This window comes from Asterias rubens, chromosome 15, assembly GCF_902459465.1.
Source record: "Asterias rubens chromosome 15, eAstRub1.3, whole genome shotgun sequence".
Taxonomy (NCBI): domain Eukaryota; kingdom Metazoa; phylum Echinodermata; class Asteroidea; order Forcipulatida; family Asteriidae; genus Asterias; species Asterias rubens.
Window position 1 is genome coordinate 10,124,325 of NC_047076.1, and position 16,936 is coordinate 10,141,260.

The 16,936-nt window shown below is 38.0% G+C and overlaps 1 protein-coding gene across 1 annotated transcript in view; it reads right to left on the reverse strand.

Moving 5' to 3' along the window:
• Positions 1 to 16,936, reverse strand: part of LOC117300039 (transformation/transcription domain-associated protein-like) — a 92,696-nt gene that overhangs the window by 22,804 nt on the left and 52,956 nt on the right. Inside the window, exons 49-61 of the mRNA XM_033783697.1 lie at positions 16,028 to 16,197; positions 15,465 to 15,643; positions 15,002 to 15,144; positions 13,602 to 13,704; positions 13,168 to 13,278; positions 12,320 to 12,502; positions 10,391 to 10,549; positions 7,220 to 7,339; positions 6,689 to 6,832; positions 5,989 to 6,138; positions 3,926 to 4,084; positions 3,323 to 3,550; positions 2,665 to 2,760 (exon numbers count right to left, since the gene is read on the reverse strand). Coding sequence (XP_033639588.1) covers positions 2,665 to 2,760; positions 3,323 to 3,550; positions 3,926 to 4,084; positions 5,989 to 6,138; positions 6,689 to 6,832; positions 7,220 to 7,339; positions 10,391 to 10,549; positions 12,320 to 12,502; positions 13,168 to 13,278; positions 13,602 to 13,704; positions 15,002 to 15,144; positions 15,465 to 15,643; positions 16,028 to 16,197 — 1,945 coding nt within the window. The remainder of the gene's footprint in view (positions 1 to 2,664; positions 2,761 to 3,322; positions 3,551 to 3,925; positions 4,085 to 5,988; positions 6,139 to 6,688; positions 6,833 to 7,219; positions 7,340 to 10,390; positions 10,550 to 12,319; positions 12,503 to 13,167; positions 13,279 to 13,601; positions 13,705 to 15,001; positions 15,145 to 15,464; positions 15,644 to 16,027; positions 16,198 to 16,936) is intronic.

A 16,936-nucleotide genomic window follows, 5' to 3' on the forward strand; every position in this document is an offset into this window, starting at 1 on the left:
GAATGAATGTAGGATGACAATAAGTGATTTACCCAACATGAAACCTGCCAGACCTCTTTAATATGAATGAATGAATGTAGGATAACAATAAGTGGTTTACCCAACATGAAACCTGCCAGACCTCTTTAATATGAATGAATGAATGAATGTAGGATGACAATAAGTGATTTACCCAACATGAAACCTGCCAGACCTCTTTAATATGAATGAATGAATGAATGTAGGATAACAATAAGTGGTTTACCCAACATGAAACCTGCCAGACCTCTTTTATAGTATAGATGAATGAATGTGGGATAACAATAAGTGATTTACCCAACATGAAACCTGCCAGACCTCTTTAATATGAATGAATGAATGTAGGATGACAATAAGTGATTTACCCAACATGAAACCTGCCAGACCTCTTTAATATGAATGAATGAATGTAGGATAACAATAAGTGATTTACCCAACATGAAACCTGCCAGACCTCTTTAATATGAATGAATGAATGAATGTAGGATGACAATAAGTGATTTACCCAACATGAAACCTGCCAGACCTCTTTAATATGAATGAATGAATGAATGTAGGATGACAATAAGTGATTTACCCAACATGAAACCTGCCAGACCTCTTTAATATGAATGAATGAATGTAGGATAACAATAAGTGGTTTACCCAACATGAAACCTGCCAGACCTCTTTTATAGTATAGATGAATGAATGTAGGATGACAATAAGTGATTTACACAACATGAAACCTGCCAGACCTCTTTAATATGAATGAATGAATGTAGGATAACAATAAGTGGTTTACCCAACATGAAACCTGCCAGACCTCTTTAATATGAATGAATGAATGAATGTAGGATGACAATAAGTGGTTTACCCAACATGAAACCTGCCAGACCTCTTTAATATGAATGAATGAATGTAGGATAACAATAAGTGGTTTACCCAACATGAAACCTGCCAGACCTCTTTAATATGAATGAATGAATGTAGGATAACAATAAGTGATTTACCCAACATGAAACCTGCCAGACCTCTTTAATATGAATGAATGAATGTAGGATGACAATAAGTGATTTACCCAACATGAAACCTGCCAGACCTCTTTTATATGAATGAATGAATGTAGGATGACAATAAGTGGTTTACCCAACATGAAACCTGCCAGACCTCTTTAATATGAATGAATGAATGTAGGATGACAATAAGTGATTTACCCAACATGAAACCTGCCAGACCTCTTTAATATGAATGAATGAATGTAGGATAACAATAAGTGATTTACCCAACATGAAACCTGCCAGACCTCTTTAATATGAATGAATGAATGTAGGATGACAATAAGTGATTTACCCAACATGAAACCTGCCAGACCTCTTTAATATGAATGAATGAATGTAGGATAACAATAAGTGATTTACCCAACATGAAACCTGCCAGACCTCTTTAATATGAATGAATGAATGTAGGATAACAATAAGTGGTTTACCCAACATGAAACCTGCCAGACCTCTTTTATATGAATGAATGAATGTAGGATAACAATAAGTGGTTTACCCAACATGAAACCTGCCAGACCTCTTTTATATGAATGAATGAATGTAGGATGACAATAAGTGGTTTACCCAACATGAAACCTGCCAGACCTCTTTAATATGAATGAATGAATGTAGGATGACAATAAGTGATTTACCCAACATGAAACCTGCCAGACCTCTTTAATATGAATGAATGAATGTAGGATAACAATAGGTGATTTACCCAACATGAAACCTGCCAGACCTCTTTAATAGTATATATGAATGAATGTAGGATGACAATAAGTGATTTACCCAACATGAAACCTGCCAGACCTCTTTAATATGAATGAATGAATGTAGGATGACAATAAGTGATTTACCCAACATGAAACCTGCCAGACCTCTTTAATAGTATATATGAATGAATGTAGGATGACAATAAGTGATTTACCCAACATGAAACCTGCCAGACCTCTTTAATATGAATGAATGAATGTAGGATGACAATAAGTGGTTTACCCAACATGAAACCTGCCAGACCTCTTTAATATGAATGAATGAATGTAGGATAACAATAAGTGGTTTACCCAACATGAAACCTGCCAGACCTCTTTAATATGAATGAATGAATGTAGGATGACAATAAGTGGTTTACCCAACATGAAACCTGCCAGACCTCTTTTATATGAATGAATGAATGTAGGATAACAATAAGTGATTTACCCAACATGAAACCTGCCAGACCTCTTTAATATGAATGAATGAATGAATGTAGGATGACAATAAGTGATTTACCCAACATGAAACCTGCCAGACCTCTTTTATATGAATGAATGAATGAATGTAGGATAACAATAAGTGATTTACCCAACATGAAACCTGCCAGACCTCTTTAATATGAATGAATGAATGTAGGATAACAATAAGTGATTTACCCAACATGAAACCTGCCAGACCTCTTTAATATGAATGAATGAATGTAGGATGACAATAAGTGGTTTACCCAACATGAAACCTGCCAGACCTCTTTAATATGAATGAATGAATGAATGTAGGATGACAATAAGTGATTTACCCAACATGAAACCTGCCAGACCTCTTTAATATGAATGAATGAATGAATGTAGGATGACAATAAGTGGTTTACCAGGGTGAGATTCTTTTCATCTGGATGGCAGATTGCTATGAAGCCTCGATATAGATTGACCTTCCAATTCATCTCACGAGGGCAGCTCTGTTCCACCTGTTATATCAACATAAATTATTATAACTAGTTAAGATAACCATCGTTCCAATGTCTCTGCTTCTCATTGTTTTATTCCAACTACTACAGTGGCGTGTCGTGGCCTAGCGGTTAAGAGCACCAAACTCAAGCTCTGGTGTTTCTGATAAGCAGAGTGTGGGTTTGTGACACTCCTGTCCTTAAGCAAGACAAACCATGATGCGTTGTCCTTCAGATGGGATGTAAAGCCGTTAGTCCCATGTCTCGTGTAAGGCACATAAAAGAACTCAGTGCACTTATCAAAAAGAGAAGGGGTTCGCCCCAGTTTTCCTGGTTGGATTGGCAGCATATTGTGCCGCAGCACCTTGTAAACCATTGCATGGTGCTATGTAAAAGGAGTAGGTGTTCCTGGTTTGATTGGCAGCATATTGCGCCACAGCACCTTATAAACCATTGCATGGTGCTATGTAAAAGGAGTAGGTCTCATACGTAGTCACATACCTTGCAGGCAAATACTGTATGTTAAAGCGCCTTCAACGTCACTGAATGATGGATATGAGTGCTATACAAGAATCCTTATTACCTGAGCTAATGCTTCCTTCATTGCAGACCAATTAGGCACTCTCCAAGCACTCTCCAATACTAGATGAGGATTAGTTTGTCCTTTAGCATTGCCATAATCCATCAATAGATCCCATTGACTTAGCTCTCTAGAACAGCGAATCCAATGCTGTTCCCATATCTGATATTCAGAGAATACTGCTGGAGCTGCTGGCCCAGAGTTATGTTCAGCACGGGCTTTGGACATCACCTACAAAGGAATAAATGCAAATATTTATTACACGCCGATATTGTTTAGAATTGTTCTAATATTTTTATCTTGTTGCCTATATGGCCAGACTGTGTGTGTACGGAGTTCATTCTTAAATCCTTGTGCGTTGTTTCTTGAGCAACATTTGTATCTGCCTTTCATAACTTTTAAATCTTTTGTGAGCAAATTAATTTCTGCTGTAAAAGGCGCTGCAAACTTCGGGGAGTATAAGTCAAGGTGGGAAGGCATGGTAGAAATACACTAAAGGCTAGTCATGGTAACTTTCCACCTGGCAGAGGAAGAAAGAGTCCAATGCAGACACAGCTTAAGACTGACATAGATCCCAAGGTGCCAAGGTTCGTTAGCAGTTCTTACCCCTTCATAGACAGCCTGAGCCTGTTCATAGAAACCTTGTTGCTCATATGCTATGGCAGTTGAAGTCTCAGGAAACTTGCAGCGTTTCTGCCAGAGTCCGGCCCACATATCTTCCTCTTGAAGCCTCTCATAAATCTCTGCTAAGGAATCCAAGGTCTCCTGTGTCATCAAATACACAATAATAATTAATAACAATTAACCATTTTTTACAATTAACCATTTTTACAAAGCGCATAATACATAGTAATTAAACATGTCCCTATGCGCTCTAGAGAAAAACACAACAGAATACAAATACAAGCTAACTGGGTAAAAACAAAATGAATGAACTAAATCTTAAACAACATGATCACTGTGTCAAATTCTCAAATGTAAATATGAACGGCCACAATCATGGCTAATTGTTTTGTTACAAAGACACCAAATGAAGAGAACATAAATATTGAGTAACTCTTTGCAGATCTTGAGTTTGAGAAACTCTCAAGTACTTTCAACTCTTCATTAACACACTACTTGTTAATTAATTTACAAACAACATTAAGAAGATTAATATGAAATAAATGTAGCGTGTCATGGCCTAGCGGATAAGAGGACTGGACTCAAGCTCTGGTGTTTCTGATCAGCAGAGTGTGGGTTCAAGTCCTGGTCTTGACACTTTGTGGTCTAGTTCACTGGACTCAAGCTTTGGTGTTTCTGATCAGCAGAGTTTGGTTCAAGTCCTGGTCTTGACACTTGTGGTCCAGTGCACTGGACTCAAGCTCTGGTGTTTCTGATCAGCAGAGTGTGGGTTCAAGTCCTGGTCTGGACACTTTGTGGTCTGAATCACTGGACTCAAGCTCTGGTGTTTCTGATCAGCAGAGTGTGGGTTTAAGTCCTGGTCTGGACACTTTGTGGTCTAGTTCACTGGACTCAAGCTCTGGTGTTTCTGATCAGCAGAGTGTGGGTTCAAGTCCTGGTCTGGACACTTTGTGGTCTAGTTCACTGGACTCAAGCTCTGGTGTTTCTGATCAGCAGAGTGTGGGTTCAAGTCCTGGTCTGGACACTTTGTGGTCTAGTTCACTGGACTCAAGCTCTGGTGTTTCTGATCAGCAGAGTGTGGGTTCAAGTCCTGGTCTGGACACTTTGTGGTCTGAATCACTGGACTCAAGCTCTGGTGTTTCTGATCAGCAGAGTGTGGGTTTAAGTCCTGGTCTGGACACTTTGTGGTCTAGTTCACTGGACTCAAGCTCTGGTTTTTCTGATCAGCAGAGTGTGGGTTCAAGTCCTGGTCTGGACACTTTGTGGTCTGAATCACTGGACTCAAGCTCTGGTGTTTCTGATCAGCAGAGTGTGGGTTTAAGTCCTGGTCTGGACACTTTGTGGTCTAGTTCACTGGACTCAAGCTCTGGTGTTTCTGATCAGCAGAGTGTGGGTTCAAGTCCTGGTCTGGACACTTTGTGGTCTAGTTCACTGGACTCAAGCTCTGGTGTTTCTGATCAGCAGAGTGTGGGTTCAAGTCCTGGTCTGGACACTTTGTGGTCTAGTTCACTGGACTCAAGCTCTGGTGTTTCTGATCAGCAGAGTGTGGGTTCAAGTCCTGGTCTGGACACTTTGTGGTCTAGTTCACTGGACTCAAGCTCTGGTGTTTCTGATCAGCAGAGTGTGGGTTCAAGTCCAAGTCATGAAACTTGTGTCCTTAAGCAAGACAACTAACCATGATGCTTTGTCCTTCGGAATGGACGTAAAGCCGTTGGTCCTGTGTGTTGTGTAGCGCACGTAAAAGAATCTATTTCATAATATCGAAAAGAGAAGGGGCTTGACCCGGTGTTCCTGGTTTGATTGGCAGCATATCGCCCCACATAATTCAAACATAGTGATGAATATGAGCGCTACATGTATAAAAAAAACACTATTATTACTAATAAAGGTCAAACCTTGTGGCCGTTTGCAGCCGCTATTGGCATTTTGGTACAAGCCCCTTTTGGTTGCTAAGGTCTCAAAAAGGTTAAGGATAACCCACTATAAACAATGTGCATTAACACTGACTACTATAAGACAATCTGCTTTACATTGTGATAGCCAACCTGTTGTGTTGTAGAGGCATTATCTGGTTCATAGAAGTCATATACATTGAGAGTCCGTGGTCGATGTTGTGTACTGAAGCCGCTCTCTATTGCACTCTGTTCTAACATCAGCGCTGACCGATGCCACAAGTTATGATTCCTACCAAGATACTAGGAGAAAAAAATATAACAACTACAGTTAGATTGGTAAATACTCCAAATCTTTAAAGGCACTGGAAACTATTGGTCACTACTCAAAATAATTTTTGCCATAAAACCTACTTAGTAACAAGCAATGGAGAGCTGTTGATAGTATAAAACATTGTGAGAAACAGCTCGAACGAGGTAATATTTCTAACTCAAATCAGGCACCATTTGAAGCAACGTAGTCTTTGAGAAAGAGGTAATTTTTCACTCAAATATTACAAGACTGCAGAAACCCTGACTAGAGCAGTGTCTTACACACTAGACCACCAAGATTCCCCGGTAGCTAGAGGCAGTTTGAATCACATATTTTAGCAGTCGTTATTGCAACGATTTAATAGATTTGCATCGGGGATATGCAAATATGAGTAACATGCCAGTGATTTTTTTCCCCACAGAACTCAGGAAAGTACACAGTGCTAACACATATCAATGTTAGGGTAAAGCCAAAACTAAAAGGTCTGTACTGATGCTGAAAATGCTGTAATGACTACAAACATATTTAACGGATCCTTACCTTAAGAATACATGGGCGTAAGGTGACTGGTGGAACACATACAGAGATTGCTTCTACAAATGTGTTTATGACACTAGGTGTACTATCCTTCTGATATAAATGACTTCCACTACATAGAAATGGGCTCAACTCCTGTGCCAGTAACTGCAGAAATACAAAACACAAACATACACAGATTCAACTTTTAAAGATAATGATAGTAGAAAGCTTCCCTTAAAATATAACTTGCTGAGGTGCTGTAGTTTTTGAGAAATGAGTAAAACAATTGTACACAAAACATTTTCAACTCTGTGAGATGAAAATTATTTTAGTATGTACAAAGGATTTATGCGTCTCTCGTGAAAACATTGCTTTGTGATTTTTCATTTTTCACAAAAACTTGTCGACTTATGAAGTTGAAGTTTCTACTGATAATTCAGGATGAGTAGGGATTCATGTCATGCCAAATATTAATGCTTCAACTACTCAAGTATTTACTTTGAGTGAACAGATTCAGTTGAGGCAAGTGAAATAAAGACAAATAAGACTAACCGTTTGTTGTTTTTCATTGAGTATTTTCCAGAGTCGTTTAAAGAGATCAATCCATAGATGATGAGTCATGTTAGTATCACTATGACATAGCTGAGATAGAGCTGACAATAAGTTGAAGGTCTGAAATAATAACATACCATCAATACTGATTGTTAGTAAAACAGCAACTAGAGACCACTGGTTACATCCATAGGGAATAGTTTGACGAGAAGGATATAGTGCAATAAGTTGTTCTGGGTTCATACCTTGACATCAGTAAGTGACTCAATAAACTTGGCATCTTTAGTAATCACTGTCTGTAACTGCTGTAATGGGTTCATACCTTGACATCAGTAAGTGACTCAATAAACTTGGCATCTTTAGTAATCACTGTCTGTAACTGCTGTAATGGGTTCATACCTTGACATCAGTAAGTGACTCAATAAACTTGGCATCTTTAGTAATCACTGTCTGTAACTGCTGTAATGGGTTCATACCTTGACATCAGTAAGTGACTCAATAAATTTGGCATCTTTAGTAATCACTGTCTGTAACTGCTGTAATGGGTTCATACCTTGACATCAGTAAGTGACTCAATAAACTTGGCATCTTTAGTAATCACTGTCTGTAACTGCTGTAATGGGTTCATACCTTGACATCAGTAAGTGACTCAATAAACTTGGCATCTTTAGTAATCACTGTCTGTAACTGCTGTAATGGGTTCATACCTTGACATCAGTAAGTGACTCAATAAACTTGGCATCTTTAGTAATCACTGTCTGTAACTGCTGTAATGGATTCATACCTTGACATCAGTAAGTGACTCAATAAACTTGGCATCTTTAGTAATCACTGTCTGTAACTGCTGTAATGGGTTCATACCTTGACATCAGTAAGTGACTCAATAAACTTGGCATCTTTAGTAATCACTGTCTGTAACTGCTGTAATGGGTTCATACCTTGACATCAGTAAGTGACTCAATAAACTTGGCATCTTTAGTAATCACTGTCTGTAACTGCTGTAATGGGTTCATACCTTGACATCAGTAAGTGACTCAATAAACTTGGCATCTTTAGTAATCACTGTCTGTAACTGCTGTAATGGGTTCATACCTTGACATCAATAAGTGACTCAATAAACTTGGCATCTTTAGTAATCACTGTCTGTAACTGCTGTAATGGGTTCATACCTTGACATCAGTAAGTGACTCAATAAACTTGGCATCTTTAGTAATCACTGTCTGTAACTGCTGTAATGGGTTCATACCTTGACATCAGTAAGTGACTCAATAAACTTGGCATCTTTAGTAATCACTGTCTGTAACTGCTGTAATGGGTTCATACCTTGACATCAGTAAGTGACTCAATAAACTTGGCATCTTTAGTAATCACTGTCTGTAACTGCTGTAATGGGTTCATACCTTGACATCAGTAAGTGACTCAATAAACTTGGCATCTTTAGTAATCACTGTCTGTAACTGCTGTAATGGGTTCATACCTTGACATCAGTAAGTGACTCAATAAACTTGGCATCTTTAGTAATCACTGTCTGTAACTGCTGTAATGGGTTCATACCTTGACATCAGTAAGTGACTCAATAAACTTGGCATCTTTAGTAATCACTGTCTGTAACTGCTGTAATGGGTTCATACCTTGACATCAGTAAGTGACTCAATAAACTTGGCATCTTTAGTAATCACTGTCTGTAACTGCTGTAATGGGTTCATACCTTGACATCAGTAAGTGACTCAATAAACTTGGCATCTTTAGTAATCACTGTCTGTAACTGCTGTAATGGGTTCATACCTTGACATCAGTAAGTGACTCAATAAACTTGGCATCTTTAGTAATCACTGTCTGTAACTGCTGTAATGGATTCATACCTTGACATCAGTAAGTGACTCAATAAACTTGACATCTTTAGTAATCACTGTCTGTAACTGCTGTAATGGGTTCATACCTTGACATCAGTAAGTGACTCAATAAACTTGGCATCTTTAGTAATCACTGTCTGTAACTGCTGTAATGGGTTCATACCTTGACATCAGTAAGTGACTCAATAAACTTGGCATCTTTAGTAATCACTGTCTGTAACTGCTGTAATGGGTTCATACCTTGACATCAGTAAGTGACTCAATAAACTTGGCATCTTTAGTAATCACTGTCTGTAACTGCTGTAATGGGTTCATACCTTGACATCAGTAAGTGACTCAATAAACTTGGCATCTTTAGTAATCACTGTCTGTAACTGCTGTAATGGGTTCATACCTTGACATCAGTAAGTGACTCAATAAACTTGGCATCTTTAGTAATCACTGTCTGTAACTGCTGTAATGGGTTCATACCTTGACATCAGTAAGTGACTCAATAAACTTGGCATCTTTAGTAATCACTGTCTGTAACTGCTGTAATGGATTCATACCTTGACATCAGTAAGTGACTCAATAAACTTGGCATCTTTAGTAATCACTGTCTGTAACTGCTGTAATGGGTTCATACCTTGACATCAGTAAGTGACTCAATAAACTTGGCATCTTTAGTAATCACTGTCTGTAACTGCTGTAATGGGTTCATACCTTGACATCAGTAAGTGACTCAATAAACTTGGCATCTTTAGTAATCACTGTCTGTAACTGCTGTAATGGGTTCATACCTTGACATCAGTAAGTGACTCAATAAACTTGGCATCTTTAGTAATCACTGTCTGTAACTGCTGTAATGGGTTCATACCTTGACATCAGTAAGTGACTCAATAAACTTGGCATCTTTAGTAATCACTGTCTGTAACTGCTGTAATGGGTTCATACCTTGACATCAGTAAGTGACTCAATAAACTTGGCATCTTTAGTAATCACTGTCTGTAACTGCTGTAATGGGTTCATACCTTGACATCAGTAAGTGACTCAATAAACTTGGCATCTTTAGTAATCACTGTCTGTAACTGCTGTAATGGGTTCATACCTTGACATCAGTAAGTGACTCAATAAACTTGGCATCTTTAGTAATCACTGTCTGTAACTGCTGTAATGGGTTCATACCTTGACATCAGTAAGTGACTCAATAAACTTGGCATCTTTAGTAATCACTGTCTGTAACTGCTGTAATGGGTTCATACCTTGACATCAGTAAGTGACTCAATAAACTTGGCATCTTTAGTAATCACTGTCTGTAACTGCTGTAATGGGTTCATACCTTGACATCAGTAAGTGACTCAATAAACTTGGCATCTTTAGTAATCACTGTCTGTAACTGCTGCTTAGGATCATTACTTCTCTTAGATGAAGATGTAGCTGCTCCTTCTGTTGTACTTCCTCCCTCTGGATGAGTCATTTCAATGTCTATTTCAATATCCTATAAAAGAAGAACACATGAGAACATATCAACATGGGATAAAGAGACAAGCTATGTTAACAAAGTAATGAATGAGGTATCAGTTGGATGATCTAGTCTCCACTTCTATTTTTATTATTAGGCTTTCTTGATGGTCGTTGTTAAGTTACTAGTTTAGAACTTAAACCACTTCACTAGCCAAGAACCCAATGGAGAGGAGTTAATGGCGGATGTATTAGTTTTAAATGTGTGAGCAAAACTATTCCAGAGTAAACCCATAACAGGGGTTTGTTCCACTCGCGCAACTGTTCGCACAAATGTTTTTATCCTTTTAACCATTGGTGCGTATACACGATGTCAATATGGCGGTGCCCTGAAATGAAGATGGCGGGCACCATACTTAGTTTTTTTAAAACTTTGTTTTTGCTGCAATAGTCCTCTTGTTGACATCATTAAATCAACTAATTAACTTTGTTATTCCAAATCTGCATTATCATCCACCGAAAATACAATGTTATTATGTTTGTGACAAAAAAATAATACCGTATGCTTGTCTGCCATTTTAAAAACCACTCGTCAACCCCTTAGAAGTATGTTCGCCTAAAGTTGCCAATGTTCGCCATCGGTGGCGGCGAACAACTCGTTCCACTTGAAATTGTTGGCGAACGTGCGCAACTGTTGGCAACGTTTGCGCGAGTGGAATGCACCCCAGGTAGGGTATGAAAACCAAATCCACATAGTGTCCCTGGTAGAATTTAAAAAAAGGGTTCAAGAGGTGGAGAGGAAAGATACCGCTCCAACTATTGTCAGCAAAACCATTCAATGGATAAGTAAGGCCCGGTTCACAAATGTGAATGCAAGCTGAATCTTGACATCGCAGCTCTGCTTTGGCAGCAAAAATTCTGCAGGAATTGAGCACAGCTCAACTGTTGCCAATTATGACATCAAAATTGTATCGTTTCCGCATTGACAGGAAGTGTGACAGGAAGTTTTATCCCATTAAGTTGAATCGGTAAGTGCATTAAACCAAGCAATATGATTCAATTCAATTCAATTCAATTCAAAAATGGTTTATTAAAACATGTCTCGCAGTTAAAAACTGAATTGCACATGTCAACATCATAATATGTTAAAAAAATTACATCAAGTAGAAGTTAACAAAGAAAAGGACATCAAATAAGAAATTATTATTATATACATTGTCAAAAATACATTGGTATTAAAAATCAGTAGGCACAATTATTATATATACACACATAATTATATTAAAAAGCATTTAACAGACTGACAAATTGAGGAATAGCACCTGGTTTTGTAGCGAACTGTTTCACATCTGGGTGGGTCATATTTGTTGGTGTGTTTTAAATTAATCTGACAGTTTCTATGGGGAGGTAGCCAATTTCTCCACATGTGATAAGATTCGATTGAATAAGCAAAATCGCTACACAGTTTGTCTCTACGGTTTTCAAGGGTTTCAAGTTTGCACATATTTAAAGCTTCCCTATAAGTAGAATAATTCTTACCAAAAATTATCCGACACACCCTTTTTTGAATACGTTCCAATTTATTCACCTGCTCTTTAGTTAGATTACCATTGAACAAAGGGACACAGTAGTCTAAAACAGGTCTTACATAACCCTTGTAAATTGCCAATACACAGGTAGATTATGAGAACGTAAACAACGCAACATATACAACTTTCTGTTACATTTTTTGATTGTCTCATTGACATGTCTGTCCCACTTTAAATTGTCTTGAATGATTCTTTACTTACTGACAACACACTCTTACCTCATCTTTATGGGATTCCATATCTACTTGTACATCCATTGGTTCTTCCTTGATGTTAATAGCTATTGAGAAAGCTTTCTTGTCTTGACTGTCAGCCAGATCAATAACTGATGAGATACATGGAAGCTGAGCTGAGTTGGTACTAGTCACTGATGTACCAGTTACACTAACTGCCATGATTAACTGTCAACATAAACAACATATGAGATACACGGAAGCTGAGCTGAGTTGGTACTAGTCACTGATGTACCAGTTACACTAACTGCCATGATTAACTGTCAACATAAACAACATGCATTATCAATAATAACCAATTCTTATATAGCGCCTTTCACAACAACGTCTCAATGCACTTGACATTATAGTGCCCTGGTCATTGGGCCAATGCACTTGACATTATAGTGCCCTGGTCATTGGGCCAATAACATTTCTTTAAAGGGCTGATACTTCACGGAGGCATCGGAAGAGATTGCCTGCATGTTGTGAGTAAGGAGGCATCGGAAGAGATTGCCTGCATGTTGTGAGTAAGGAGGCATCGGAAGAGATTGCCTGCATGTTGTGAGTAAGGAGGCATCGGAAGAGATTGCCTGCATGTTGTGAGTAAGGAGGCATCGGAAGAGATTGCCTGCACGTTGTGAGTAAGGAGGCTGTTCAAATGCCCTGAACCATTTGACACAGCAACTGTCTCTATAGTATGAGGAATTCAAATGTAAGCGGTACATCGTAACTAAGCAAGTCATTGTACCAGACATTCAAATCTAACTCGCATTGCTTATTAAGTAATACACAACAATAAATATGATTAATGTACAGTGTAGCTAGAATACATGTACATGTACATGACATACCTGTATACATTGCTTGAGCCAATAGTGAGTTCCCATGGCTTCCCAGCTCTGTGATGCTGTAATATACAGTAATCGGTCAAACAAGCGTCTCTTGATACTACCATTGAATACCTGTATATAAACAAAGCAATACAAAACGCCATTATCTTAAGAACTGAGTGTATTCATTGATTGAAGCATTGATACAGCAAAAACACAGCAAAAACGCATACAAAATTCAGAATGTTAAACGATAAACGACAAACTAACTAAAGTGATAAACAAGAAGGACAAAAACCCACAAAATTATCTAAAGGATAGCCCCAAGAGCCAATAAGTGATTTCCGTTAGAATTGCTTCTTTGTATTGATCTGAAGGTTGTTGGTTCAAGTCCCACTCTAGTCAATACTTTTTTTATACAACCCCAAATCAATATATTATCAAGCTAAGCTCACCTCAAAGAACTTTTGATGTATCTTTGGTTGTTGGCATCTTAGACCAGCCAAGAAAGCTGGCTCTAACTTTGATGTCAATTCACTGCCCATCAAAGACTCATCTCTGTGTCAAACATTCAGGATAACATAGTTGAGTCATTTTCATTTATAAAGGGCAATATTTGTCTCATCTTGTTTCCATATTTACATAAAAGGCAGTTTCTATTTAATTAAAAAAACATTCATAAATACCACAGACAGTTTCTCTACTCCTATTGGTGGAGAGCGTGTCACGTGGGTGTGCATAAACCTTTTGTTAAACACCGGTAAAAAGTGTTAATTCATGGACGTGACATGCGACATTGCACCTGTTCTTATAAGACAGTCTCTTCATTCCTATTGGTCGAGAGCAATGGCTGAAACAGTTGTGACACATCATGCGATACGCGCGATACGCGCGACACCCACAGCATTCCCTTATAAGGAGTTGTTTACGCGAGGGCAGCGGAGGGCTCTACCATTTCATAGCTGGAGGGGTGTTGTGTTGAAAGAAATCATTTAACAATTACAATTTTTGCATTTATTTTACTTTTTGACAAACAAGTGATGATGTTTTTGACCGAAAAGGTATTTATGAATGGGAATCAAAGTGTGTTGAATCGGTTTTCAACTAGTGGTTTAAACCCGCCGAGGCCTGGTTCTTTATAATTTACCTCGACTTTGTCTCGGTAAATTATCAAGAACCAGGCTTGTTGGGATTAAACCACTAGTTGAAAACCTCTTCACCACACATTGATTCCCTTATTATATACCACGCTTTTTTGTACTTCTCAACCTTTAAAAGAACTACAAATCTTGTATCCTGAAATCCTAAACTGTAGTTTACAGTAACATTCTGTAGGAACACAATGGATGACCTAAGTACACATGGTGTAGCCTCTAATAGACTCTTCAGGCTAATTGATCACAGTTTTTCTAATTTTTCAAAGGGCGAAAACAAAATAAAAAACAGATCAACCTAAAATAGAAGGAATATCATGACTGAGTTTAGGAACTAAAGCGACACCCAGCATTTCTTTGAAGGTTATTGTTACCTTTTGTAGATCAAGTTTTTGGCCATGACATGAATCCCTAATCAATGTGAATGAAGATGTTTGTTATATAATGTTTCTGTAGAAGTTTCAGCTATATTTTGAGAAATAAGTGAAAATCACAGATCAAGGGTTTCAGCAGAGTCACATAAATCTGTTGTACATGCTAAAATAAATTTTCATGAAAATACTTTAATAATTTCTCAAAAACTTTAGCACCTCAGCAAGTTTTATTATAAGGGAAGCGTTCTACCATCATTATCTTTAAACTGTATAAGTTTAAAGTAAGTCTGTGAACACTTCTAATTTTAAGACATAATTGTATGTTACCTGTATACCCAGTTCACAAGCTCCAAGAACAGTGCATTAAGGTCTGAATCATCAGGGAATCTTTTCTCTACATATTGCATGAGTTTGACTAATAAGACTGACTTCTCTCTGGGAGATGGCGATTGGTTCATCAATAGAGGAGTCTGTAGGATCAAACATAGGCAGCAATTCAATAATCAGATTAGTATTATTAATATCAATATTTATTTGCCAATCCACCTATAATTTATTTTGTTCATTGTATTTAGAATACTCTTCCAATATTTTAGCGTCATTTCAGCGCTACTTAACTATTCACTTTGGTTTTACCGTAAAACCAATGTGTGTATTAGCATTGTATACTCAGTACTATAGACAGACTAATTACAGACTATAAACTCTCTAAGATAATGACCTATGTCCAGTGTCTTTAAGAAAATGAGCAATGAATGTTACCTACAAGCAGGAAACTAAAGAGTCTTACCTTGGCCTTGACCCATTCTTCTACCATCTTGACCACAGTCTTCATAACCTTGGCATCAGGTGATTTCTCAATGAGTTGAGTCAAGACGATCTGAATGAAGTTCCTTCTCATATCAGTACTCATTACACCAATACGATTCTTAACCAGATCTAAACTGATGATTAGAAGCTCTGAGGCCACTGTTAAACAAACCAATACAGAACAACATTCAGCATTATACACGGTAACAAAATGCAGACTTGTATGGCAAAAAAGCTAATACACAAAATTTCACAAGCTGACATAGAGGGCGCATTATGTTGCCAATTAAGAACGATAATAATAGACCTTATGCATTGACGTCAACCAGCCGCTATCTTGGAGGTAAACCGATGATAAAACAATGGAAACGCGCAGCTTTTGCGCGCAGTGAACAGGATCGGCCAATGAACAATCTCCCTGTGTCCTCCATGCAAGGGCGAAATTACATCATATGCATAAGGTCTATAACAAGAAGAATAAGATGAACACTTATTATGCGCCGATATCCATCTAGCGAAAAGCAAGGTTTACTGATAACTTACATGAAGTTGACTCTGTACTGCTTGGTGTTAGATGTTCTCGAGTCATTTTCTGTAGAGCTCTCATGAATACGGATATCAAGCGGTCAATGTAAGCAATGTTGTTAGTACAAGCTGCCTTCAAGATCATCAATGTACCAAATAGACTAGTAGTAGGTGTACCAGTAGCTGCCCTGTAATAGTAATAACGGATATCAAGCGGTCAATGTAAGCAATGTTGTTAGTACAAGCTGCCTTCAAGATCATCAATGTACCAAATAGACTAGTAGTAGGTGTACCAGTAGCTGCCCTGTAATAGTAATAACGGATATCAAGCGGTCAATGTAAGCAATGTTGTTAGTACAAGCTGCCTTCAAGATCATCAATGTACCAAATAGACTAGTAGTAGGTGTACCAGTAGCTGCCCTGTAATAGTAATAACGGATATCAAGCGGTCAATGTAAGCAATATTGTTAGTACAAGCTGCTTTTAAGATCATCAATGTACCAAATAGACTAGTAGTAGGTGTACCAGTAGCTGCCCTGTAATAGTAATAACGGATATCAAGCAGTCAAAGTAAGCAATGTTGTTAGTACAAGCTGCCTTCAAGATCATCAATGTACCAAATAGACTAGTAGTAGGTGTACCAGTAGCTGCCCTGTAATAGTAATAACGGATATCAAGCGGTCAATGTAAGCAATGTTGTTAGTACAAGCTGCTTTTAAGATCATCAATGTACCAAATAGACTAGTAGTAGGTGTACCAGTAGCTGCCCTGTAATAGTAATCACATAACATACAAACCAATATCAATGCTATGTAACCAGGACTCATCAAGTCTTGGGCCCAATAAGGCTCTGCTTACTAATGGCCCTTATTATTATGGCAGTTTCAGTCAATATCAAGTTTTTATGGAGACAAAAAAACACAAGCA